At 56.5% G+C, this 27096-nt stretch overlaps 2 protein-coding genes across 3 annotated transcripts in view; one reads left to right on the top strand and one right to left on the bottom strand.

Annotated features, from left to right (window-relative positions):
* Positions 1–149: 149 nt before the first annotated feature.
* NATD1 (N-acetyltransferase domain containing 1) lies at positions 150–12615 on the bottom strand. Of its 2 annotated transcripts, XM_082313563.1 has the most exons (4): positions 12419–12615; positions 4443–4561; positions 3518–3635; positions 150–2579 (listed from the first exon to the last, which is right to left on the bottom strand). In XM_082313563.1, exons 1-3 carry the CDS (start codon positions 12513–12515, stop codon positions 3519–3521), a joined length of 333 nt encoding a protein of 110 aa, XP_082169689.1. In that variant the 5' UTR covers positions 12516–12615; the 3' UTR covers positions 150–2579; position 3518. The 2 variants fall into 2 exon arrangements, with proteins under 2 accessions (XP_082169689.1, XP_082169688.1); XM_082313562.1 differs by having other exon boundaries at positions 150–3635.
* Positions 12616–17438: 4823 nt separating this feature from the next.
* The window catches only part of MAP2K3 (mitogen-activated protein kinase kinase 3), a 34924-nt gene continuing 25266 nt past the window's right edge, over positions 17439–27096 (top strand). The window contains exon 1 of the mRNA XM_082314650.1: positions 17439–17512. Coding sequence (XP_082170776.1) covers positions 17497–17512 — 16 coding nt within the window. The 5' untranslated portion in view covers positions 17439–17496. The remainder of the gene's footprint in view (positions 17513–27096) is intronic.

The raw sequence follows: 27096 nt of genomic DNA, 5'->3' as shown, positions 1-27096 counted from the left end.
CAGGACCTGTGAAACAGGCTCTCTGCTGAAGTGACCCAGCCCAGCAGTGACAGAGCTGGGGATGCCCGAGGTCCCCTGGTTCTGTGGGCACCTCCTCCTGCCTCCCACCAAGCGCAGCACAGCGAACCACTGCGGGTCAGTTAAGCCACACTTTTTATTGTATTGTATTCCATGCAATATGTTCATGTTTTATAGTATGACAGAGGGAGGGATAAAGATAAATGTTAGACATAAACAAAAGCAGAAAGGTCATTTGTAACAGGTCCTGAGAAGGAAAGGCACATTGTAACCACCGAATTCAACAGAATGGAAACCTTGGACAGAGGAAGACAATGCTGGAAAGCAGAGAAGGGATAGGGGTGTTTCAAGTTGGGTGATGTGGAAGCAGGTTTGACAGCAATCTGCATTTCCCCACCCACCAAGGTCTGTAGTTCAAATGGGTTTGGGGACCTCAATATTCAACCAAACCACTTCCACAGTCCCGTCGCCAGAGAGAGTCCAGGATCCCCAACTCCTCCAGGCTTAGTCAGCACCAAGGGGCAGTGCAGGACTCAAAGCTCCTTCCTGCAGAGACCAGCTGGGAAAGGGTGGCTGGTGGAAGGGCTGCCCAGCGCCGAGGGACCCCGAGTCATCCCCCACCCAGCAGTGCCAGATCACAGGAGCACCGTGGACCACGGCATCACTGGTGACCTGTGGGTATTGCTATTCGCTGACATCAAAGACCACAGGGAAGGGAAGGCCAGGGTGGAGGATGGGTACAGCAGTGAAACGGTTGGCACGGACACTGGCACACCTCTCCGTCAGGTCAGACACCGGAGGGATTGTAGCACCTCGAAGGGAAGCAGCAGCAAAACTGTGTGCGGTGCCTGATTTAAGGCAGCGATTGCCACTTGTGATCCAGCGCCAGGAAGCATGAGGTTCCTGCCAGAGCAGCACGAAGGGCTCCAGGACTGGACTTGGATGCTGGGACCCTGCCGGTGCAGCGACCACAGCACACCCTCCAGCGAGCTGCTCTCATGCAGCGGACATGACGGGGTACTTCTGGGAACTGTCACACAGTGGAAATGAGCACAAAACCAGGGCAGAGGCTTGCAGTGCTGGGCTCACACTATTGCTCCCACGAGGCAACCAGGCACACATCTCTTCCAAGCACCCAGCCCCACTGTGACAAAGATATGACAGTGTCTTATCTTGGCTTGCAGGAGAGGAGACGGTTCAGCTTCACCTTGAGATCAAGAGCAGGGACGGTTCTGTCATCACTTGGCTATAACAGAGCCAGCCTTGCTCCTGTGACTAGATGTTGAGGTGTGTTTTGCATGTTAAAGAGTGAACATTTAGCAGCCCAGATTTCTTCTTGAGCCCCTTTTCTTTAGTTCGTTACCTGCGACCCTTTCCCAGTCCCTCTAAGCCATCCTCAAGGTTGCAGACAGGCTGAAATAGGCAGCAAGAGTGAAGCAGGAGGCAGCAGCAGGGCTGAGCCCGATGCCTTTCCTGAGCAGCACGAGACGGAGATGGGTCTGCCACCGGACAGAGGTCCCTCCCCAGGCAGGTGGTGGACACAGGCAGGGGTCTCACAGCCTGTGGCGTGGCAGGGCAGGGATGGAGTTGAGTTTGGGAGGTTTTACTCAAGCCTGCGGGCAGAGGGCTGCGTTATGTTGGCGGTGGGCAGCCCGCAAGCACAGGCAGGTGGCAGGGCTTCGCCTCGAGCCAGTGGCCGGGAGGAACAGCTCAGGGCCTCCCTGGCTGAAGATCAGGCACAGGTTCTCCATCTCTGACCAACCCAACCAGGAGAGAAGGTTGTAGGAGCTTTTGCCTTTGCACTGGGCTCTGGGAGAGGACTGAGCTGCCTCTTGGCCGGGGCTTCATTCGGTCCGTGGCACAGATTGTAAACTTTAGTCCCTGCTGAGAGATAAGCTAGGTCTAGATTTAGCCTCCAGGTGAAAGGCTCTTTAGCTCGTTCTGCCTGGCTGCAGCCTCCAGCAGCTGCTCAGGGCTGGCGTGCCGGCAGCACCATCTCCCCCACTGCAGCCCAGCCCTGGGGCACCACAAAATCCTGAGAGCTCAGGGGGAGATGCTCTGGGATCTAGCTCAGGTCCTGGAAAGCCTGGGCGAGGCGGGACAGGCAGCAAGCTGGAGGCAGGCAGTGCCCTGCCATCACAGCGTTACCTCTACATCCGACTGCGCCAATGCTGAGCTGCACTATGAGGTCATCATCTGCGGAGGTAACAGCATGATGAGAGGGTGTTCCTGCTGCTGGCTGAGGACCCCACGATGCTGCCAGTGCCCAGGGCTTGGAACTGCAAGGAGGCCAGTGAGCAGACGACAGGTAATGCCCTGAGCCAGGGCTTCCTTCCAAAGGCTATAAGGAGAAGTGATCAACATCCAGGCGGAGGCAGGCGGCTCTAGCGTCGAGCCCTGGAGATAGGCCAGGACCAGGTCCCGGAGGCCTTACCACCAACGCTCTCAGGACGTGATGACGGCTCAGGCCTTACGATCTGGAGCACACACGGGAGTGCAGGGCTGGAGTTGAGGAAGATGGGGGAGCTTTCCTCTTCAGCTGCAGGAAATCACCCTGGTGCCTGCAAAAGCATGGGATGTCCCCTCATTGCTTAGGCCAGGGCTGGCCATTGGGGCTGGTGCTCATCTCCTGAGCAGGCTGTGTCCACAACAACACAGACAACACCGATAGCAGGGAGCAGAGAAAGGAACAACGGCTCACAACCCTGCAGGGATGCCACGGCGGGGCTATGTACAGACGGCTGGGCAGGAGCTGGCATCTCCAGGGAGCAGTGCCTACAACTCAGCCACCTTTCTTCCCCTGCACGCTCACGCTGCATACGCTCTGCCGCAGCCCCCACAGCTGAAGCCTGCTCCTCGCACGGCTCCTGTCTCTAGGCTCAAAGGCATCACCATCCCAGTGTCTCCACAGCCAGTGCACCAAAGCCCCCGAGGCACCACCATAGCCCCCATGTTCTCAGCAGTACTCCATGTGGGCTTGGGCAAGGCTCCGCGCCCAGCAGATGCTGCAGGGGATGAACCTGCCATGGGGCTGGGCCTCCTCCAGCACCTCCCTCTGTCCCACAAGGCTTAATCCACAGCATCTCGCCAGCTGCCGAGAGGAAAAGGGGGCTGGTACTCCACAACCCCCCCTAACCAACATCCCCCAGCAAGTTCACAGCTGTCACCAAGTGGAAGGGAGAGGATGAGGCGCAGAGCAAGTCATCCCCTGGTCTTGTGATGGAGTTTGGTGGAAAAATCATTCTCTTCCACCCCCTGGCTTGGGAAGAAGAGCACTGGGGGACACCACGTGTGCCCACAGCCAGCCTGGCCCAGGGGCTGTAGCCATGCTCACACGTGGGCAGAGAGGAGGAGGTCGTGCCCACACTCATGCACCACATGGATGTGCTTAAAAAACTGGGAATTGTGAGTGTGGGAGGGGGGTTTCCTGAGACCGCAGAGAAGCAAAGGCCGCATTGAACAGTCAGGGACAGGTGCACTGGTGTCAGAGCTGTCCTGCCTTAAGGCTGCAAGTGTTCCAGGTACTGCGGCAGCGGGTTCTCCTTGACGTATTTCTGAATGTACCAGCACGTCAGGTGAGCTTTCAGGTCCTCCTCCACCACAAAGTCCAGGGCTGCCTGCAACCAACCAGAGACGACAGATGGGTTACAACCAGCACCTCCAGCCTATGCTCTCCTCTGAAACATCCCGGGGGTCTGGACTCACGTACGCCCCCATGCAGCTGGGAGAAATGGCAGGTTGCCCTCACATACCCCCTGCACGAGGCAGCTGGGGGGAAAGGATGGCCGTCCTGCCACAGCATCCCCAGTTGAACCAGAGGTGTGCAGGGAACCCCCAGGTAACCCTCAATGCATCCAGCCTGGTGGATGCTGCATTGTGGGTGACCCAGCCACATCACGTGAAGGCCACTTTTGTCACCCATTTGCCCTGGCTTACAGGGCTAGGGAGCAGCTGTAATCCCAAAGCATCACCCCAGAGTCACCCCCACCACTCTGCTCGCGACTCCTCAGCTTTCCCTGCATGACTGTGGGCCTCAAAAGCAGGGCCCAAGGCAGGAAAAGGGCTCATGAGGGCCTTGAAGCTTTGAGATGAGGGGGTCCAACCCCCAGGAGAGGCACTGCATCAGCCCCTCCAAGATGGGCACGAGGGCTGTTTGCTGCGAAGAGGAAGAGGCTGACCCTGGGCGAGCGGCTGGACGTGCTGGAACTCACCCAGCCCCTCTCACCACCAGAAACAGGAATATCTGACCATAGATTTCCATCTGCCCCGCCAGCTGCTCCTGTCTCCCATCAGAGCAGGGATGGTTCCCATGGGGCATGCGTGCAACACCAATGCAATGGGGCCTTGCTTCAGCCAGGGTCTCTAGCCACAGCTGGGACAGCAACAGCTTCTGCCCAGGGGAGAAGGGGTGGCTGGGGCCGTACCTTCGCGAGGTGCTTGGCTATTCCTCTCCCTCGATAGGCGTCTGGTACTTCCGTGTGCTGCAAGTCCACAATCCGCTTCCCCACATATTCATAGAGCAGCACCGCCTTGTCGTGGCAACCTGGGGGATGTGGGAAAGGGGTAAGGTGCGGGATGTCCCCAGGGAACCCCAGGCTCCCGGCCTGCCGTCGGATGGAGCTGTTCCCCAGGGAGCCCACAGCTGGGGACAGGTAGCTTTGGGACTGCTAAAACAGCCCTCGCACGGCTCCACGCACCCATGGGAACGGCTGTGGTGCTGGGTGGGCTCACGCAGTGGAAAGTCTCAGCAGAGATTTTGCTTTCAGTGACACTTGGATGTCCCTGTTGGTTCCCCCCCGCCGAGGGGCAAGCAGAGGCAGATCTGCTTGGCTTTTCCAAGCCCCTGGACCTTTTCTATCCAGCCCGGAATCAAGGGCCAACGTGCCAACACAACACATTTAGGGTAGGAAAGCAGCTGGTGGGGAGGGGTGGGATGTGTTCATGCGGGAGTGAGCAAAAAGAGGAGGGGGAAGAACAGGACAAAGCTGACCCAGGTAACAGCCAATTCCTTTCTCTCTACAGCACAGGTTTTTGTCGTGGCATGTAACACAGGACAAGATTTCTTGGCCTGGTGTTGCAGCATTTGGACAGACACATTTTGGGGAAGATGCTGGGAGAGGTGAATCCCACAAACACACAGGAAAGCGCACACAGGCGTGCAAGGGGGATTGTGCACACACATTTACGTGCACACACACATAGAGGCTTCCTGTTGCGACACCCTGACCTTTCTCACAGCAGTTCAGTTACAGGAAAAAAGAAGTTTCAGCACACATGTAAATCAGAGGAGAGCTAATAACACCCCTCCAGCTTCATCTGCAGAACCTGAGCTTCTGTCTTCAACACAAAAGCAAACATTTCATTTCTAGAGGGTTTCTGCATTTAAAAGTGAGTTTCAGAAATGCAAGCTTCCAGTCAAAGAGACAAGCTCAATTAAAATAATGGAAACCTTTCCTTTCCCTCCAATGGTTATTGGAGGATGAAGGGCCACAGGGTTCACCTGCATTTACTATATGCTTTAACTGAGCTCAATACGCTTTATTTTATTGCATTTCAGCTGACAACCCCAGCCCAGTTCCCCTGATCCCTGTATTTGAGAGGCACTAGAAATGAGACCATTTGAATTTTGCATTTCAAGAGAAGCAGCTCAAGTTTTTGTTCCTGCTCCTTTCAGGCAGAGATTCAATCCTCCTACATCGGATGGAAACCTTCGCATTTCCAGCCTGAGTTTATTCCTGCTGGTTTCTACCTGCTCGTTCTTGGGTGGACAGAAATAATTTCCCTCCCTGCCATCCCCCCAAGAATTTACAGGCATCCATCCTGCCCCTCTCAGCCTCTAGTTCGCCAAAAAGCCAAGCTCTTTTAGTCTCCTTACAGATCCCAGACTCCCCTCTCTGTCTCGGGACAGAGGGTTTGGGGTGAACCGCTGGGACAGGCAGAGGTAATGGGGTGGGGAAGGGGCTGAAGGGGTGCTCGCCTCTTCCCCGTTAGCAAGACCAGTGCAGATGAGATCCTACAGCCCCATTTTATAGCTGCAAATCCTTGCAGGGGAAAAAACGGAGAACCGCAGCATTTTCCTGTGTGGATCCAGGCATCCAAACAAAGCCAAGAGCCAAGGGAGCAGCTACAAAGCTGAGCTCTTCCCCAGCAGCACAGACCTGTCTCACTCGAGAGAAAGCCCGCCCAGGTCAGGGCACAGGCAAAGCTGGGTGCCCTCACCCTTGCATCAGAAGTGACACATTCAGCAGCAACTCTCTTAGAGGTGCTACTGGCAGAGCTGGCACCACCGAAGGCTGTAAAATGCTCTTATAACGGTAGCTTTCACATGCTCCAGACCTTCCACTCTGCTTTCCTCCCAGGCCAAAATTTTCCATAGACTCTGTCTGAAGCTTTGATAAGTTCAAAATTAAATCCTTCTCTAAGTGATGACAGAGCAAAAGATTGTTTTGTTTTGTTTTTTAAATATACTTTTATACATTATATTTATACATGATCTGTATAGAAGTATCACCCACAAAAATATGTTTTAAACCAGAAGATGATGCAGTGTTTGAAGAATCTCAGATCTGCCCTGGACAGACTTTCCCTCGATATTTCCTGTATTGGAGTAGCACCACAAAACCCCAGCCAGGACGGGAGCTGCAGGGTGCCACTAGCACACAGATGAACACACACAGAGCCCAAAGGATTTTACAACAGGCTCTGCAGAGAAAGCCAGTGCTGCCAACACTGTGGGAAACTGGTCCCAGTTCAGAAAAACACCCCTGCAGGCCCTGCAGGTGACACCAACGGCTTGGGAGGAGACCACTGCTGCGTCCCCACTCCTGCGCAGCCCCGGGGCCGGGCTGGGCTATGCTGAGCAGCTCCTGGTCCCTTGTCTCCAGCTCCCTGCTGCAGGATGGTGGGTGATGCAGAGCCACAAACTGAGCAACCAGGCTGCAAGAGGAGCTGACGGAGGCGGACAGCCAGAGGTGAGTGGTTATGCTTAAAGGTCACCGCAAATACACCCTGGGGCCCCTCCAGACAAAAGCATGTGAAGCCAAACCCATAGCTGGGCACAGGTGGATTCATGGGACTGCACTGCCACCAGGGCTGGAGGTGGGAAAAAGCCCTGATCAACAAAGGAGAAACAAGCCAGGATCCAAAAGGATTTCAGTCTTGTGAGACAGCATCCCGCCCAGATTCTCCACTGTCTACAGTCAGGCTGTGCACTCACGGCAGCCCTGCCTCCACGGTGACGCTGGCTCACAGCACAGGTCCTGCAGGAACAGCCTCTCCTGGAGATCGAGATCCCTATTCCTCTACTGACAGAGGCTGAAGGTGGCCAACAGCTCATAAAGGGAGGGAAAGGATCATCTGGCAGAAAGCCTCTTTCCTTCAAAAACAGCTGCTCTGCACAGCCTCTCCACACCATCCTCACCGTGGCCCAGGGCCTCTGGGAAAAGCAGAGTGAAGCAGGCTGTACCCCCAAGCCATGACTGTTCCTGGGTTCCCCGTGAGCAGCTCCAGGCATAACCCTTGTTTTCCCACCAAAAAGCCTCCCCAGGGCCAGAGGGAGGAGATGGGGGAGCAGAGGCACATTGCTGCAGTAACAGTGCTGGAAGAAGCCTTGCTGCTACGTACCTTGGGTGTGGGGGGCTGCCCCCAGCGAAGGAAACACTGCAAAACTGGGGGAGCTGGAAGCAGCGCTGACCCCTTGCAGGAGCAGCCCAGCCCCAGCTTGTCTCAATCCCCCCTGAAGAGAGGGCATGCAAGCAGAAACCACACCAAAACATGGCAAAAGAGGGATGCCGCAAGCCAGCCTCCCGCCTGCCTCGCCCCCTTAGACTTTGGGGCAGGGATTTTATCGGCCTGCAGAGACAGAGCTTGGCAAAACAGGCTCAGGTGTCGGCTGGCCTGAGCAGTGCCCCGTGAGCCTGATCATGATATTTGACTTGTAGACACTCCCCTGCACAGCGCCTTGGCTTTGAGGACACTGTGAGCGAGGAAGTCTGAGTCAATGCAAATCAGCACAGCAAGAAAGAGGAGTAAGAAGAGGCTGCGCAATGAAAATGGCAGCAATGGCAGCACAGCTGGTCCCCAGCCCTCCCTCCCTCCCTCCCTCGAATCACAGGGTGCACAGGGAAGGGGAAGCTTTTCCAGGAGGTGGGAGAGAGATCAGGTCTAAACTTGCTCTCCATGGAGGGTTTCCACTGGGAACAGCAGCACAGAGCTTCCACCCAAGCAGGGCGGACCGCGTTGGGCAGCAGACGAGGCCCCTGCGCCGCAGGCTCAGCCGCACAGCCAGACACGAGCCCCCAGGCCGGGCAGATCGTGCGCCTTGGAGGAACAAGGAGCGAGCCTGGCCCCAGCCCTGAGCTGGGGAAGACACAGGCACCCTGCTCCAGCCCATCCTTCGCTGGTCCCCTCTCCCGGGGCGTGCACGGTACCTGCCCGGTGAGGGAATGCTGCAGCACTGGCAGCACAGCAGGACCCGTCCCCCCAGCCTGAGGCCTTCTCCCTGTCCGTCTGTTCTGGCCCCAGCGTACAATACACCATTGTGTGCCTGGGACCAGAGCAGGGCAGGGGCCCAGCTGCTGCCTGTGGGCCAATTTCTGCGCTCACCAGCCTTTGGAGGCAGCCCCGGAGCTCCAGCCTCCTTGGGCCACTGCTGCAAAGCCATTCCCCAAGAGCAAGAGGGGAAGAGAGCAGACACCAGCCCCATTTCCCGCTCTCAGACCCACAAAAGCCCAGAGGCAGCTCAGCTCTTCTGGCTGCTGAGCCAAAAGGTGGCCGCTGAAAGCTGCATGTGGGGCGAGCCGAGAGGACAAGACGTCCCGAGGAGCGCATGCATCCCAGGCCAGGGCTCTCTGCACGCCACGGGCTGGCCTTGCTCCCTGGGAGCCACTGGCACGTTACTACGGAGAGAAAACAAAACAGAGCACAACAGACAGCGCCAAGCGGAGACGGCGCAACCGTCACCAAGGGGCCTCGCTCGCAGGAGTGGCAGTGGGGGGGCACTCTGGTTTGAAGCAGTTTCCTGTTTAGGAGCTCTCTCAAGGCAACTGTGGTACGGGAGAAGAGTGGGGACATCTTGATGCAGTGGCCAGATCCCTTTGTCCCCACTGCAAACGCGGCAGCTTTCCCTTCCTGGAAGCATCTGCCCTGGCAGGGAGGAAAGCACCAAGGCACGACCTGCTCCCGTTTTCCTCATACGCCCGAGCCTGGACTCCTGACAAGGAGCTCCCAAGACTCAGATCAGCAGCAGGCAAAGCAGGAGCTTCCAGCCACTGGATCCTGCCCAAACCCAGCTGAGGAGGAGCGGGAGGTTTGGGAAGCGTGGCTTTCTGCACCCACACATTGAATGAATGGGAGCGTGGGCGTGCAAGAAGCCCGTGCATCCCTGAGGGACTGGAGCCAGCCGGTGCTTGCGGTGAGCCCATCTCCCGACTGGAGAGCCTGATGTGTTTGATAGGTATCAAGAAGTCAAAGAGGCCACTGCTGAAAGTGCTGTTCCCGTGCCCCAAGCAGCTGTGCCAGCTGCTGGAATGACCGGCCAACTACTTCGGGGTGGGGGTCTCTTTGGGTTTCTTGTTTTGACCAGAAATTTTCTCTCGGATCCAAAAAAACACCCAACTATTCCTGACAAAACCAGCCTATATGATTCCCATGGAAGTTTTGAGCTTTGACAAATTGATGTTTTCTAACACAGTCACTGCATCAGGAGGTTTCTGGCTAGCTCGTGCTGTTAGTCACATCTTAACCGATTACAAATCCAGTTGGGCTTCTTTCTACCCTCCTCTCAGAGGGATATCGAAGCTCGGGGAGGTCTGGTTATAATCAGCTTTACTTTCAGCTTCTCAATGCTTCTGTATTTGGGATGCAACAAAAAGGGAAGGTGTTAAAGTGAAGCAGCTGTTTCTATCAGAGTTTTAGGAGCCATGTGCAGCAACGAGGGCTCAGAGTAGGGAAAGACAGAGCAACCCAGAAAACACCAAATGCAATTCATCTTTCTTGCATACAAGGAGGGAGTCCCGACAGGAGGTTACACGGGGGCACAAAGGCAAACACAGGCCAATGCTGCAAACAAACACTTTCACAACTAGTTCACAGCTTTTACAGTGTCTCAGGCCTCTTGCTACAGGAATTTTCATAAGAATATCACCACAGAAAGTTTTCTACCCAACATCGTGCTACTGTAAACCACCAAGCCATCAGCCCATAGACCAGCTATTACTGGAGATGAGCAAAGCCTGGCTCCTTGGTCCACAAGGTCGATGCACCTGTGTTTTCCCAGAGCGTCACCCACACTCAACATCTAGCTGAAATGAGGACCGAGACACCAGAGACAAGCTGACCCTGGAGCCCACTGGCGAGCTGCAGGTTCGCCCCATGGGCTGCTGTTCATCTCTGCCACAGTGCAGTAACACAGGACAAAAGTGCTCTCAGAGGGACAGGTGGGTCACACTGAAGCTAAAATCTGTGCCTGACCTTTTCTTGTCATTCCCCTGTGTGCAGCAGGGAAAACCTGCCAGAGCATTCAGCATCACTGATGCTCATTGCACCAGAAGCGGGAGCGATGAAGAGAGCGGTGCAGGAAATAAACAAACACCCCGCCACGCACTCCCACAGAGATGGTTATCTTCTGCCCGCCTTCCAGGGCTTGGCTGTTATCAACAAAAGCCTAACAAGAAGAAGCAGAGATGGATCACCCGCCCTGAGTGGATGTTAGTCAGCCCAGCGGCAGGAATACCGTCACGCCAGGACGCTGTGCAGCTTGGCTTCCTTATGTGGCCAGTGATGAACTCAAAAAAAGGGTTCAGTTTCCCTGAATACCCAGAAAAAAACCAACCCTGACCACGGGAATCCACCTACAACCCTGGGGAAGGCTATGGCTTCCCTGAACCGCGGTGGTCCCCTCCTGAAGCAGGAGGATTTGTGTTGATTTACACACGACTCCCACCATTGGGTCCCACAGTTGATTCTCTCAAAGTTTGTCCTCTCCAGACCCGACTCATCCCCACTCAGCCACCAAACGCTACTCAGCCCACGGTGTGGCTGGCAGAGGTTTTATTCGGCAAACCACAATAAAAGGATTACATTTCCCTAATAACTGTTGGTCCTTAGCTCTCTCCTCTTTTTCATGCACATATGAACTTCGCCAACAGCGACAACGCTGTGTTACAGCTCTCATGATGGCAGTGGGGACCCGTCACCTGGGACCTCGTTTGATCTCTCTCTGTTTGAAATAAGCAGTTGCTGAAATTGTTTTCTCCGCACCCAGCACACACGTCTCCTCCTTCCTTGCTCCACCACCGCTGAGCCTCCAGCCTGCACTTTGTAATTAGTGGTTGAAATGAAAATGGGGTGGGGGGGAAGAAAAGTCTAAAATAAAATCCAGACTATTCCTGTTGTTTTATTAAGAATGCCTCCTACAGTCTGTATAATTTCTGAACTACCCTTTTTTTTTTTTTTTTTTTTAAAAAGGCAACTACCCTGCAATTTCTGTAGGGCAGCAAGACAGCCTGTTTTCCCCAGAGTGGTTCTCGGCATGACAAACAGACAGGGAAGAGACATTGGGATTGTTTAATATTTAGGATTAACCATTAAGAGGATGGCTGGAAAGGAATCGGCGTGCCATAAAGAAATGTCAGTGGCACCTACTTTTCTATTTGCTCTGCCTGATACATGACAGATCTGTTGGTGGGTCACTGCGTCACCAGATCTCTGCAGCCCTGGTCCCACAGATGCTCATGGCAGCCTGGCTCCATGCTGTGGATCCTACTCAACCAGGTAGGATCCCACAGCGCCAGGGCCTCCATGGGCCGCCCACATCCCCAGGGGGCTTCCCTGCAGGAATCCCACCAGAAAAGCCACTGAGCAGCTCAAATGCTGAGGCACGTGTCCCCACACCAACCCGGCATGGCACCTCCACATCATCCAAAGGCACCTGCTCCAGGGGGGGCCCAGCTAGTCCCCCCAAAAACCTGCCCAGGCCAGCATGGGGCTCCACACCCCAACACCAACCAAGGGAGCCAAAAGACCCCCAGATCTCCTGGGCCCAGCTTTTAGGGTGGCAGGAAGGATGTGGGGCACCAGCAGGAACCAGGAGCACTGGGGAAGGGGGGGGGGGGGGGGGCTCAGAAGGGTATTGGGGGGCGCAGTGGGGGGACGCGGTGGCAAGGTAGGGTGTACAAGGGAAGGTGCCGTGGGACACGGCAGCACTCGGGGCACGGAGAGAGGAGGGCTATGAGGGGGGAAAGGGGAAAAAATGGGGGGGGAGAAGGGGGAGAAAATGGGGGGGGGAGAAAGTGGGGGGGGGAAGGGGGGGGCTGTAGGTACTGGGGGCCCCGGGGAGGTAGAAGCGGGCACAGAGGGGAGCAGGGAGGGTACCGGAGAGCCCTGGGCGCCCGTCCCTTACCGTTCAGCCGCACGGTGAACTGCCGCCGCTTCCGATCGTGCTCCACCTGGATGGGGCAACCCTGCTCCAGGAGGCCGAGCGGTGCCGAGTGCGCCATGGCCGGATCGGGCCGAGCAGGGCCGGGCCGCAGGCGACAGGGAGCCCCGGCAGCGCCGGGTCCCGCCCCGGAACGCCGAGGGCGGCGGCGGGGGAGCGGCGGGGCCGGGCCGGGCCGTGGCGGCGGGAGCCGCGGGGCTGCCACCGGCGCGCGGCCGCAGGAAACCAGCTGTGCGCCACGTGCCCGCGCCCCAGCCAATGGCCGCGCCGCTGTTTTGTTTTGGTACAGACGTCCGGCTCTTAAAGGGGCAGCGCACCGCCGAGCCGGCCATGGCGCGCTCCGTCCTGGTGCTCTGGGCTGGTGCGGCCGTGGTGTACTGGTCCTGTACTGGTGGTCTGGAAAAGGACCTGGGGGTGCTGGTTGACAGCCGCCTGAACATGAGCCAGCAGTGTGCCCAGGTGGCCAAGAGGGCCAATGGCATCCTGGCTTGTATCAGGAATAGTGTGGCCAGCAGCACCAGGGAGGTGATAGTGCCCCTGTACTGGGCACTGGTGAGGCCGCACCTCGAGTGCTGTGTTCAGTGTTGGGCCCCTCACTACAAGAAGGACATGGAGGTGCTGGAGCGTGTCCAGAGGAGGGCAACGAAGCTGGTGAAGGGTCTAGAGCACAAGTCTTATGAGGAGCAGCTGAGGGAGCTGGGGTTGTTTAGTCTGGAGAAGAGGAGGCTGAGGGGAGACCTTCTTGCTCTCTACAACTACCTGAAAGGAGGTTGTAGCGAGGTGGGGGTCGGTCTCTTCTCCCAAGTAACAAACGACAGGACGAGAGGAAACGGCCTCAAGCTGCGCCAGGGGAGGTTTAGCTTGGGTATTAGGAAAAACTTCTTCACCGAAAGGGTAGTCAGGCACTGGAGCAGGCTGCCCAGGGAAGTGGTTGAGTCCCCGTCCCTGGAGATATTTAAAAAGACGGGTAGACGTGGTGCTTAGGGACATGGTTTAGTGGTGGACTTGGCAGTGCTAGGTTAACGGTTGGACTTGATGATCTTAAGGGTCTTTTCCAACCTTAACGATTCTATGATTCTACTGGTCCTGCACTAGGTACTCTGTACTGGCTTACTGGTACTGTGCTGGGGCCCAGCACTGGTACTGCCCCACTGTGCCATCTGCTCTACTTACTGTACTGGATACCCTGCCCGTGTACTGGGTTCTCTGCCCCAGTGTACTGGTGCTGCGCTGTTACTGCCCTGTTGTACTGGTACTGAACCAGCACACGGGGCTTGTGCACTGGTGCGATGCCAGTGCCCTGCGCTGACACTGCGGGGTGCAGTGGGAGCCCCAGGTCACGGCCCCCGTGTGATGCTCTGCCCCCCCAGGAGCAGGCCCTTTCCCGGGGCAGGCGGGTCCGGCAGTGCCCTACTGCAGGGCGATGCCATGTCCCATCACCCTGCAGCACAGAAAACCCCAGAAAGCACCAGGAGGCTTGTCAGGGTGATGCCACACTGCTGTGTGAACAGCCAGCTTCAAGATGCTCGTCCCAGCAGTCCCAAAAGCAAAGGAAGCCTTGTGCATGGGCTGTCACAGGACACCACGGATGCCTGGGGGGGACACATGCCATAATCACTGTTTGTGGGACAGTTGCACTAAGTGCACCCTCAAAAACAGAAGCACTCGAGCTTCCACACTCGAGCTTCCACACTCAAGCTTCTTTGTATACCTCAGAGTCTGCTCAATAACTTCGGTGTGTCCACCACGTGCAAAACTGGGGGAGAAAATAGGGGGGTTTGTCTCCATGCCTGTGGAGCTGTAGCAGTAACACCTCAATATATGTGAATCGAAAGCTCTCGGAGGTAGGAGCTGAGCCTGTCCGAGGCATCTGCACACCGGCTACACAGCGGGTAGCTGTGCAACAGGAAAAGCAACAACACCTAGAATTAATCTGGAACTCATAATAGTTCACTGGCACCTACTCTGCACCTAAATACCGTCTCGTGTAGCTTGGCCTTTGTTTACTCATCCCTTTGGCTCCTGCTCCCTGAGCTAGAGTCCATCAGCTGATTAATTCATCAGGTCACTTGATTTATTTGGTTTGTGCTGCTCCATTGGTGGGTGCCGGTGCCAGGTGCTGGTGTTGTGCCCATCGGGGTCACGCTCTCCGACTCCCATTGAGCATGAGCACCTGCAGCACCCGCTGGCCCGCAGAAATAGGTGTCTGCTAGGGGAGAGGGCTTTGTTACCCTCCTCCTTTACGAAAGACTGGAAAATGTAAGTGGTGAGATGCCATCCTTCTTCTCATCCCCTCCCTGGCAGCCTTTGCTCCACCTGTGCTCCCACACCGTATGGCGGTGCAGGAGGATAAAGACAGCAAAACACCTGGAGCAGGGGAGTGCAGAGGAAGGCAAACAGGCTGCAAACAGCTGGTCCAAGTACAGCTGCAGTTTTGCAGGGAGGAAAATGAGTGGCACAAGCCCAAGGCCAAGGGGGAGCCTGGGGCAGGTGGAGAGAGGGGCCCAATCCTGCACACAGTTTGGAGCTGTGAGGCAGCACTGGTGCCCTCTGGCACTGCGATGCTTGGGGGAAAGTCAGTCACTTTGCTGGGAATCCTTAGGAGAGAGGGGAAAGGATAAGCAGGTTTTGCACAAAGGCGAGGGGCTCCCCGCTGCTCTCGATGATCCTCCCGATCGCTGTGCTGGGGACACTGGGGACGCCCTGTCCTGCCGTGGGTGGATTTCCAAACCAAGCCTGATGCAGGCCCGCAGCGAGGGGCCAGCACTGAAGAGTCGAGTGCTGAGCGCCGGCAGCAAAGGTCCCAGCGTGCCCGATGAGATCTGGCCCCCGGGACGCACCGGTGCTTCCCTCCCTCCCTCTCCCTCCGTCGGGCTTTCCTTCCAGAGACTGCAAACCCACAGGTTTACCTACAGCACCCTAGAAACGCGGAGCGGCCTTCCAGGGGTGCCAAAAATCCAGCACCCTTGTTGAAAGTTCTGGGAGCACTCAGGCTCTGCCGGGACACTTTGTTCTGCCTTTGCCTGTGATGATTCCCTCTGCCTTGGGCCAGCAATTACAGCTGCCTCTAATCTTTCAGATACATTTCTCCAGCAAAGAGTCTGCTGGTCCGATGACAGCAGCTCGGGCAGACAGAGGAGGTGCAGGCAAAAGGAGCCATGCTGGCAGGCACGGAGAGGTTGCAGAAGAAAAGGAGAGGAGCTCTCAGGAGGCCCCCATACCCTGCCACTGAAGCGAAGGTGACCATATGCTGCCTCTGGTCCCTTCCTTGCAGCCCACGGAGGTCCATGGGCTCCCTCCCTAGCCCCACACCTTCCCACCCTGTTGGATTTTGATTCCGAGCATACCCAAATTTCCATTTGTGCTTCTGCAGCGCTCCTGCACTGGAAGGCCTTGGAGCAGGTGACAAACCCCTGCTTGTGAAGTGCCTGGCGATTCAAGATGGGTGAATATAAGCCAGGCGACTGTTTCATCCACCCCTATAATTGCAGCCGGGGCCAACAGCGATCTCCAGACGTGCCTGGGGATGCAGGTGGAGGAATGGCGTAGCATGCAATGTGCTTGGGGACAGCAGGGTCGTGCCCTGCGCTTGCAACGACACCCCAGGTGCCACCAGCGCCGAGGGCGGGTGTGGAAGCCGGTCCCACCGGTCCTCGCAGGTCCACGTCCAGCTGCGCGTTTGCAAAAGTGCTAACGATGCTCTGCCCTGCAGCGGCACCCCCTGAATCTCGCACCTGAGCACCGGCCCAGCCCAAACCCGCTCAGATCAGCCGGGCCGGAGTTCAAACCCAGCTGTTGATTCAGAGATTTGTACGGCTGAACGCCAGAAAGGTCCACTCTGCTCCCACCTCCTGCTTGCCCAGCCCAGGCAGTGACATCTGCAGCTCTTGCATCAGAGCTAATAACCCTGTGGTTGAACTGGAGCAGAGTTTTTTTAGAAAGACTCCTCGCCTGTGTTGAAAGACTTGAAAGGTGGTGAATCTACTACCTGTCTTGGGAAGGTAATTGCTCTCCCTATTAAAAACCTGTAATTTATTTCCCATTTGAACTTTTCTAGCTTCAATTTGCAGCTGCCGGATCTTATGCCATCGCTGCTGCATTCCAGGTCCGTTTGAGGCACCAGTCCTCTGCACAGATGCAGACCCCGGTCTGCCCAGCTCCTTCGCTCCTGCGGTGATGCCCTTGAGCTGTTTGGTTTTGAGGCAGGTTTTCCAGCCCTCAAACTGATCCAAAATGCTCTGCAAAAGGCGAAGCTGAGAATGGACTGTGACAGACCAGCTGTGATTTCACCATGGCTGGCTGCAGTTGCCGCCCCTCCAACCCCTCCTTTGTATCTGTATGGATCACGCTAGGAATTTCAGCCAGAAAATGGCACTTGTATTCTCCTTTTTGCTTGTTCAACTGCATCACTCGTCTCCTGTTCAGCCGCTACGTTCTGCAGCCCAGCTCGGGTGTTTGGGAGAGCATCCTCGCCCCAGGATGTGCCGTGGCACATTGCTGGGCTAGGAGGGATTGATACCACAGTGACTCAGAGAGGAATAAATCCCCATCGGTTTTTCAGCCAGACCCACTGGTGGGACCGGTGTGCAGAAGTGGGGACCCACGGCAGATGTGATGACCTGGGCCGGTCTCAGCTGCACAGCACCAGTCTCCCAGTCCAGCACCAACCTTGCCCCCACGCTCCGTGCCCCTGTGGGCGCCGCGTGGCGCAGACCGGGGACCCTCTGGGGCCACCTCTGCCCTGCGGGTGCCGCGGCGGGGTCACGCCGGTGTCGGGGACAGCGGGGACAGCTCGGTGGCCGGACAGCTCCGCTCTCCCGCCCGCCCGACTCACTTCACCATCACAGCCGTGCCCTAGAACCGCGAAGCTCTTCCCGCGGAGGCCTTAGCCACGCCTCCTCTCCGCCGCTGACCAATCGCGACGCGAGGGGGCGGAGCCTGCCGCCCGTCGCCCCGCCCCGCGGCTCTTCCCCGGCGGCCGCCGCGCTGGGCCGCACTCCGCCGGGCGCCGCGCTCTGCCCGGGCGCAGCGGGGCCGCCGCCATGTCCCAGCCCAGAGGTAGGGCCGCGGGCGGGGGGCGATGCTCCGGGGGGCTCCGGGCCGGGTGTTCCGGGGGGAGCGGGGCTGGGGCCGGGCCGAGCCGGGCCGGGCCGAGCCGTGCCGTGCCGTCGGGTCTGGCGTAACCTGCGGGGACGGGGCTGTTGCCCAACCCGCCGGGCGTGGGCTTCCCCGCTGCCGCCGGCCGGGGCTTCCTCTGCGTGGGCTCCGGGTGCCTCCCCCTGCTTGGTCCCGGCCGAGCGCCGCGCTGCTCCCCGCCTGCAGCCCGGCATCGCTCGCCGGGGCCGGGGCCGGAGCCGGGCTGCCGCGTCCCCCGGAGCTGCAGAGCCCGGGGCGGGCGCGCTGCCCGCAGGGGCAGGCGGCCCGCGGGGGCGAAGCTTCTCTCGGCGTGGGGAACGATAAAAATACACGCGTTTCATCTGCCGGAGTCTTTCCCCTCAAAGAAGCCGCCCGCGGCAGCTCAGCAAGCGGCGTGGCTGCCGCGGAGCAGGGCCCTCGGCCCGGCCCGGCGAGGCGGGAAGGACGCGGGCGAGGATGCCGGTCCCCAGCGCGGTGCCGGGAGCGCCGCGGCGGAGTTTCCCATCGTCTCCACCGTACGGGCTGGCAAACGTGACCGTGTGTCACGGGTGTTATTTATAGAGTATCGCCGTGACTCAGGTGGCCTGGTCGCTGTCCCTAGGTGGGCGCCGGCTGGCAGGCATCGGCCCGGGATGACACCGGCAGCATGCCGGGATTGAGGAAGACGGGGAAAGGGCTTCGCTGGTGTCTTGGTGCTCCGGGGAGCTGGTTGCATCAGCGCCGTGAGCGCAGACCGGAGGGAGGAGGGAGCACACGGAGTACGGTTGCTGCCTCTCTTATCACCGGAATAAAATTTGAGGGGTATTCCTTGTGCGGGAGTGATGCACTGGAAACTTGAAGTCAGGAACCATGTGAGCAGATGAACGCACCTTGGTGTGACTTTTTTTTTCCCCCCTTTAAATGGTCCGTGTCTTAACCGGAGGGAATGTGGACCTGAGTTTCCTGTTTGCTGTGTAAGCAGGGTGTGAATCAGCAGTGATTTACGGTGCTGCTGAGCGGAGCTGCTGACTCACAGGTAGGAGCACATGCCTCCAGCCGCTGTCCCGCATTGAAAGGGATCAGCCGGGCTTCTTAAAAAGGCTCTCGCCGGGACGCCTGAGCCCAGACCTCTCGCTCAGCTCACAGGCGCCGTGGGCGGTGTGTGGATGTGTGGATGGAGGGAAGAGGTGAGCCTGGCCAAGGGGCCGCTTGTGCCCCGCAGGAGACGAGGCCCGAGCTGGGCCTGGGAGAATTTTGGGGGAAGCAGTCTGGCTGACAGCAAAAGGCGATGCCTGTGGGAGCAGCTGGGAGCGTGGTGCTTTCCTCGGAGGAAGTTTGGAACCCTTCTGTGTCTGCAGGTTTCTGGTTGCACGGGGCTGTTGGTTGTGACAAACCGGTTCATTCATACAATTACTCCTAATATCCTTTGCTGGAGGTGTCGCGCCTGTGCCGAGTGCGCCTGGTCTCCCCATCTGACCCGAGCTCCTTTGCCCCTGTTGGGGCAGCACTCAGCACGGGGATCGATCCTGAGCGTGTGTAATGCATCTGCCTCTTCAAAACCCTCTTCTCTTGTCCTGCTAGCCCTCTGCTGTGCCTCTTCTTGCTTTTGCATCTGCCCTGGTGGTGCCAGCCCTCCAAGTGGATTTGCCGGCTGCACGCTGCCGCGTAGGGATGCTCGTAGGTCCGAGTGCATGCTCCCGCTGCTGGGACTGCGGACGCCGCTGGCAGCACTTGTGGCAGGTCCTTCTGTCTCTGCTTTTGGGCGGCCTGAATTTAAGATAAACTTCCCTAATTTTCCTTTGGGAAATTCAGCGAGCAGTCTCAGGTTTCCTTTTGCTGGTTGCTTTGCCTTCTCAGGCTTGAGTGGATCATGGTAGTAAATGGAGGGTGCTGTGTTGAAGCTCTCAGGTTGGCTATTTCCATGATAGATGCGTACCAAAACTCGCCTGCCGTCATTTTGGCTTAGTCACGGGGTTGTCTCCTGCCTCGGGAGTTTTCAGGGATGCGCGTGGCTGGCTGTGACACGCGCGATAGGAATGGTGCTGGGCGAGAGCTTTGCCTCGCTCTGCTCTAAACATAGCTTGTGAGATAAACACCTTCTGGGGATTATGCAAAGCTTAGGAAAGATTTCGGCTTTCTTCCTCTTCCCGTTGCTCGTATCTGCTTGATCCAAATTATCTCGCAGGATCAGGTGTGTGGGAAAACGTCGCTTGGTTTCCGTGTTATCTTGTACTGTCGAGTCTGATGTTTACTAAAATATGCAAAAGCTTCCCATTGTCTCAGGTCACCAAAGCTCCCTCGAGCTGTGTTTCATCGAATGGGTGGCACCGAGGGAAAGAGTTGCGTGCAAAGCTCTGGAGCTGCCGGTGTGTCCTCCTTGCAGAGCTTTGCAAGGGACGCAGCCTCTAGCGGCAGATTGCAACACATGGCTGGTCCTGGGCATGATTTTCCAACAAAGCCTGCACTTTTTTTGGTGAAACGGATGCTGTGAAGGGAGGGGTGTTGTATCCAAGAGGTTAAAGCCTCGGGGAGGAAGCCTTGGGGAGTTTGCAGCCTTTGGGTGCGTGCAGAAAGAGGGTGCAGGGTCTATGTTAGACTCTGCGTACAAATCCAGGCTGCTGCCTTTCCCGTGGGGCTCAACACGTTTTACTGCCTGTGTGCGCAGCCTGTGTGAAGACCCATGTGCCCGTTGCTGTGGCTGTCGGCTGTGACTCGGGTGGCCACCAATGCCCGGGAAGCCCCTCCTGGAGGGACAGGCAGGAGCGTGCTGGCAGGGAGGCACGTGTCTCCCGAAAGTGGGGAGTTTGCTGGAGATGGCAGCCATGCAGCTGCAGGGAGGGAGGATGCGCAGATGGGGTCTGGAGGGAGAAGACCTGCTTGGCCTCCCCTGGGCTCACCCACTGCTGATCCCCGAGTAATTCAAAAGCAGGCCCTTCTCTTTAGGGGAGACATCTTCCTGCAGGAAGATAGGTGCTGTTGGGGAGAGTGGGCAGGATCCAGCTGGAGCCAGGCTGTGTTTCTGGGGAAGCAGCTCTTCTTTGACACCAAGGCTTGGAAAAATCAGCAGGGAGAAATGCCAGAACCTGGGGATGAACTGGTACTTGTTCTGGTGGTGTGTCTATTCTGGGTAGGTAAATAAGTGGTGGGGACGGGTCCCTCCTGTGCCCTGGCCATGCCCTCTGTGGGAGCACACCACCGTTATTCAATTCAGTCGGCTGTGAATCCTGCACTGTCTCATGTGCCATTCATGCTTTTCCCGCCGCCACCCCAAAAAAAGGCAGTTCTGCTGAAAATACACGGGGCCGTGACCTGCAGAAGCAGGGCTTTGGCTTCGGGCTCCCGTCGCCTCCGGGCAGAGCAGCCACCAGCCTGGTGTCCCCTGGGTGTGTGAGGACAGGGGGGCGGCAGGGCTGGGAGCTCTGAACCCACAGAGCCAGGTTTTTATTTTAATTCTAGTTGAAGCATCATGGAGCTTGCATCCGATTAATTATAACAATCATAGAGAGAGCACAGTGCTTTGCTCCTGCCCTCTTCCTTGTGCTGCTTTCTCCTAGCATAACGGTGGGTGCTGGAAAATATCATGTTGGACTTGATAAATATTTAGCTGTGCTTCAGCGATCCATGCTCCTATTCAGTGGATAATGCTTCTCCCTGAAGGCTGGTGCTTTTATTTTCCAGCTCGGGGATGCAGTCCAGGACTGAGCCGGAGTTTGCTCCCCCCCCCCCCCCCCCGTTTGCAAAGGTGGTCGTTGCTGGAGGAAGGTGCGATGTGCTTTGTAGAGCTTCCCTTTGGGTGCCTGGGAGTGGGTGCAGGTTTCTGGTCCTGGTGATTTTGTGACCTGAGAAGCCACTGCTGCGGACGTGGGGCTCTGTGGGTTTTTGGACGGAAGATGGTTTTTACTGGTGTTAATAAGGCACTGCCCGGGCAGGCTGTTTGCTGGGGAAAGAGCTGGGAGAGGAACTTACGTTGGCTGGGGAGGTGATTTTACTCTACCAACAAAAAGTTTGGGGTTTTACTGGCGTGACTCAAGACTGCTTGTGGGTACGTGTGGAGCTAGGTCTACCTGCTGCCTCTTTTGCTGACAAAACTCTGTAGCGCAGGTCGAGTGTTAGCCAGGGATTTTGAGTGAGGGAGAAAGCAGAGAGGATTTTTTATGGTAGAAACTGGAAGTTTCTGTTCTTCCAGAGCCCCTTGTCTGTGTGGGGATGCCGCTGCACTGCTTTCGTGGCGGCATTGTGAGTATAAATGTTCGTTGCCCCAAGGAATACCATAATTACTGGGCACTACCGTAGCTATCTCAGATATCACGGTAGCATCTTGTGGCACCAGCTGGCCTTGGTTTGCAGTGGGTCCAAGTCTCTGCTCCCTTTTCTGGAGCTGGGACAAGGGCTCCCTGCCTGCACCTTTCTCTTGCAGCTGCTTCTCTGTCCAGCAAAAGGCTGGAGCAGAGTTGCTGCCTGTGCAGGATGCAGTGGGTTACGGTGAGGCTAAGGGGAAGGGCAGGATTTGTGGGTCTCGTGGTCCCAGCGGGTAGGGGAGGGAGGGAATTGCTGCCTAATACTGGGCAAGGTTCTGGACCTGCAGTGGGGGGGAGGTGGACACTCTCCAGCATCCTTTCCCCCACTAATCCTGTGCTGCGTTGTCCATATGGCTTAATTAATCCACGGGCGTAATACTGCAGGGCTCCTTTGTGCACTCTCTGCTCTATCGACCTGTTGCAAGAGAAGATGGACAGCACTTTGGAAGAGCATGTCCCTTTCAAGCCCCGGAGGCGGGTGGGCTTTTCTGTGTGGTGCGATTGCCCTTGTGTGCTGCTGGATCTAACGTAGCGGGGAATGGGGAATCACTTGAATCATGGGCATTAAGGTCAGAAGGGATGATGGTGAGCATTGTGCCTGGCTGGAGGTCAGGGCGTTGCTTCCAGGAATTACTGCAGCCGGTCCAACAGCTTTTGGGTGAATTAAGCCAGATTGTGTAAAGAGACACCCGATCTTATTTTTAGAGACGTCTAGTGCTGGAGTTGGGTTTCTCCAAAATGTGAGTGTTGTGACCTTGGGGAGCTGTTTGGTGCACTGGGGTGTGGTGCAGCGGGATGTCTCTGCCCTGCCCCTGGCTCCCTCCAGTCCCTGGCAGCGATGGCTTCATAGCCCCGCTCGCCGGGAAGCGAGGGAAGGAGAAGCGTGAAGGCGATGGCCTGGCTGTTACCTCCTCCTCTGGGTGCTGGCAGAGTGCAGGAGGGGCTGGGGAGGCTCTGGCACCCACCGGCCTGCCGCAGCCTCCGTCCTCCTGCCTGCACGGTGCTCTGGGAGGTCGCTGCTGAACTAGGTCTGTCGCATGCTCTAAGCCTTAATTTCGTAATTTCAAGTGAAATGCTTATATTTTTTTTCAAAAAGGTAAATTTCCATTAAAAACATAACTTGAGTGGAAGAGGAGGCAGGATGAGGAGGAGACAAAACTTACCAGAAGTTGTTTGTAGAGCATCCACCCTTCCTCCCCCCACACCACCATTACCACCAAAGAAAAATCTAGTTTTGGAAAGGAAGAAACCTCCAGAGTGCTCAATACAAGTAATTTCCCATCAGAGGCTGCTAACCTTAGCTGTGGTTTGGCACTGGCATCAGCCTAACTGCTTGTATCCGATGAGCCTCTCCAAGGATGACGGTGGTGCCTGGACCCTCTCCTCCCCGGGAGCTGCACGTGGGGCACCAAGTGTCCCTTGTTGCGGGGCGTTTGTACCTTGCTTGTCTCATCTTCTGCCTCGATAGTGCCTGTTGTATCTTTTAGGAAACTTAAAAGCAGCTTTTAATGATTGTATTTCATTCCCATAAGGGTCTTGGAGATTTCCAATAAGGAATGCATAAAACCCTGCAGCTGGGATCAGGTCCTGCCGCCATCTCTTTGGCGGCGCCGAGAGCCGTGTCCTTATCGTCTGCCGGTGACGGGTGTGGGTGGGACCAGCGGTGAAATGACCTGTGGTGCAGGGCAGAGGGACAGGAGGGGAAGAAGCTCGTCTGCAGGGCTTGGCAGGTGACAGTCATGTGTCTGACAGATCATAAACACGCAGGGCTGGTTATGTGGACGGGCAGGGGGTGGTTTTGGGGAGGATGACGAGGTTATCTAGGGAGTGTCAGCTTGTCTGGGCTTGCAGGCCAGTTAGATATTGCTTTGTGGTGTGTGTATATAAATTCGCTCCAAATCTCGCAGGGACGGCTGACGAAGCAGCCTTCCTGTGCTGCGGGAGTAGGCTATGGTGGGTCCGGTGCCATGCAGCCCTGGCCGTCTTTACTGGTGTTAATGGCAGCCCTTTGAGGTGGCAGCATCCTGACCTGGCTTGCTGGAGGGCATTTGCCATCCATCTCAAAGCAGCCGGAGCAGATGTCCTCTCCTGCTGCATGCATCTCTCCCTGCAGGAGAGTGTTTCCCATTAGAGGTAGTGAAGAGCAAACACACCGCGTGGTGGGGGTATTTTTTGTTGTAGAATGGAGATCTTGGTTTACTTGGTGTCGGAGTGACAAAGTTGAGGCTTGAGAGGGAGACGATGGAGCAGCAGAGTGTGCAGCCCTGAGGACCGGCAAGAATGGTCCCTCTGAGTCAGTCCTGAACGTGTGCCCCACGGTGCAGGGGGGTGTGTTGTCCTGAAGGACGTCTTTGCAGCTTGTCACTAAAATGACGTGGCTCTTTTTCTGAGAGCCAGATGTGCTCACCATCAAGGCTTTTTAAGAAAGCTGCTCTGCATAGTTGAAAATCCCCTGCTGCTGTGCACTGCTTGGTTTCTCTCCTGACGTGTTGCCAAGTTGCATCTCAGCCAAAGATGAAATGATCTTCTGCTGATACATTGCTTTGGCTGTTCTTTGTCATCTTCCAAGCACCTTTGAAAGGTGCTCGGGGGGTAGGTGGCAGGCCCAGCCCCACGTGCCTGTTTGTAAAACCCCGTGCTTGCACCCAGAAAATCCCTGCCGGCACAGGGCAGGGCAGCGCAAGGCATTTTTGTGCATGTGCACGTGTTCTCAGCTGGCTTTCAAGGTTTCCCTGGTCCCCCCGCAACTAAAATCAACTACCCTGTGCCGAATCCATACCCGGCTTGCCCGTGATGCTCCCTGCTAACCGCCATCCCCATCGGTGGGAGCTTGGTGGTCAGAGGACCCAAAGGATGTAGCGGCGCAGAAAGGAGGATGCAGGTGCTGGGAGGGTGGGAGGTGGGTGGTGATGCTGCCAGGGGACCGGCACAGACCTGCCTCTGTTCTGCGCTCTGGCTTTCTCTCTTTGACAGCACCCATTTGCCTTAAGACTGGAAGCAGCCCCACGCTGCCTTAAGGCTGCCAAAAAAGGAGGTGGTGGTGGGCGTTTTATATCTGCTGCTTCTACAGCCCCCTGTGTTAACTCTTCCTTAGCATCTGCAGCCCATTTCCTCCAGGCTTTTGGTTGTTTCCTGCGATTCCTTGGCTGTGAGCATCACTTGCCTTGAGCATCAGTGGTGAGCACCAGGTGCCAGAGGTGGGCTGGCACCAGGCAGGGCTGGGGTCGTCCTCTGAGCCAAGGATATCTGCGGGGCTGTGCCCTGGCCAGGCTGCCTCTTGTGCTCTGCAGACTCTGCTCTCTTGCCCAAGAGAAGCTTTTCGTAAGTATTAATTATGCCTGCCCCTGCCTGGCTTGGTGATGAGAGTAAAGCAGAGGTTGGAGGAGGTGCCTCTAGAAATCGCCAGTCAGAAATTGTGGGTGAATATTAGTTGAAATTCTTATCAGCCTTGCATGTGCTTTGCTAAGGTGCTAGGAAACAATTCGGCTTTTCCTCCAGCTGCTCTCCTGTACGTGTGGTTTCCTTTTCTGTGTACATGCCAGGTTGCTGCAAGAGTTTACCCTTAATTTTGGATCCAGAAAGAATTTCTTGTTCGGTAACTGTGGATTTCCCCGTGGGGTTTTACAGTCGCAGTTCAGCGAGGGAAACCGTGTGTAACCGTTGCAGGGAAGGGACCCAGTGTGCGTTTCCCTTTATCTCAAACAGGTTTGACGTTTCACACGTCTCCTTCCAGCTCCTCTACTTGCTATTTCACACGCTGCCCTGCAGAGCACTGCTCCTTCCCCCAAAACATTGATGCAATGCTCGCTCTTTGGGGGTAAAGGGGATTTAAAAAAAATTATTATTTCTTATTTAAATAGAAATGGTTCTTGGAAGCCCTAAGCGTGCCCCATGAGAAGCTGCAGGCTGAACTGCACTGAGTCACAGCCTGCAAGCTTGTGAGCCGGGACATGAGCCGGATGCGTTGGGACCAGCCCATCTGCGGAGACCTCTGGCTTCCTGGGACAGAGTGACGGCTCTGTAATCCGGCTTTACTCGGAAAAGTCTGCAACACTGACTTCCCCTGAACATCGGAAAAATTGCAGTGCAATAGGTGGATTCGAGAGAGGCAGGCGAGGAGTGAAAAAAGGGGAGGAAAAAAATAAAGCCAAGCCAGAGGGAAGCAGCGGAGCGAGGCTGTGCCCTTCCTGCCGGCAGCCACGTGGGACCGTGGTGGCGAAACGCCACTGAGCTGTGGGCACGTTTCCTGCAGAGCCCCTGCCTTTCCCAGACACGAATCAAAGCTGCCCTGTGGGTACCAGGCAAGTCCGCTGCAAAATAGGTGTTTTCCCCATGCAGAGCTGTTGCAGCCTCAGATAAGAGCCCGCAGCGGGGAGGCAGGACGGGACAGTGCAGGGTGATGCTGGGCAGCGGGGCTGGCAGCAGCTTTCAGTGTGCTGGTGGTCCAGCCTTTCATTGGGGACGGATTTTTAAGCTTTGCAGCAGGGAGTTTGGAGGAGCAAAGGAGAAATGTTTGCAGGTGACTTCTGCAAAACGTGGAGCTTAGCAAGTGTGTGGTGCTTCTCTTTATATGTATCTCTGTATCTCTCTCTCTCTCCTCCTCCACCTTACTTTATAAGATAGGTATATAGATATATCTAACTTCCTAAACCGATAAGCAGAAGGAGCTGATCTTGTGGATGTGGGACATGCTCTGGGGATGTGGACATGTATCTGTCCTCTGGGCCAGAGGAACAGCAACGGAAGAGCAAGAGGTATGGTGGTGCGGGTCAGAGGGATGGTGTGGTTAATGCCAGGAAAAGAGGCTGCAGGTCCGGCTGGCGGCAGCTGAGCTCTCCTGGGGTTTCAGGAGCCAGCTCCCTCCTTGCTACATCAGCCCTTTCTCCCAGCCCCTGTTGCAAGCAGGTCATGGGGACCAAACGGGTCACCTGCTGCCTCTCTTGACTTGGGAGCATTGTTAGTGGTTAAGATTGAAGCTTTTCAGCTGGGTGCTGAGGTTTGTGTGTGGTAACAGGCTTTACATGGAGATAAGGATGAGCTGCGGCCTGAGGGGAATTGGACAGTGTCCATATTCCCTGGCTGCTCTCAGCCTGTGGTTTTCCTTTGTCTTGTCTGAGCTCAGGGAGGCCTCCTGCCTCCCCCATCACCTTGTGATGGGGTGGATTTTTCTCTCGGAAAAACTCAGTGGAGAAACTGGGGGCTCCAACTGGCTGTGTCTGCTTTGCACCA

The sequence above is a fragment of the Platalea leucorodia genome, assembly GCF_965183815.1.
Source record: "Platalea leucorodia genome assembly, chromosome: 5".
Lineage (NCBI taxonomy): Eukaryota > Metazoa > Chordata > Aves > Pelecaniformes > Threskiornithidae > Platalea > Platalea leucorodia.
This window is presented reverse-complemented; position numbering and strand designations above follow the sequence as displayed.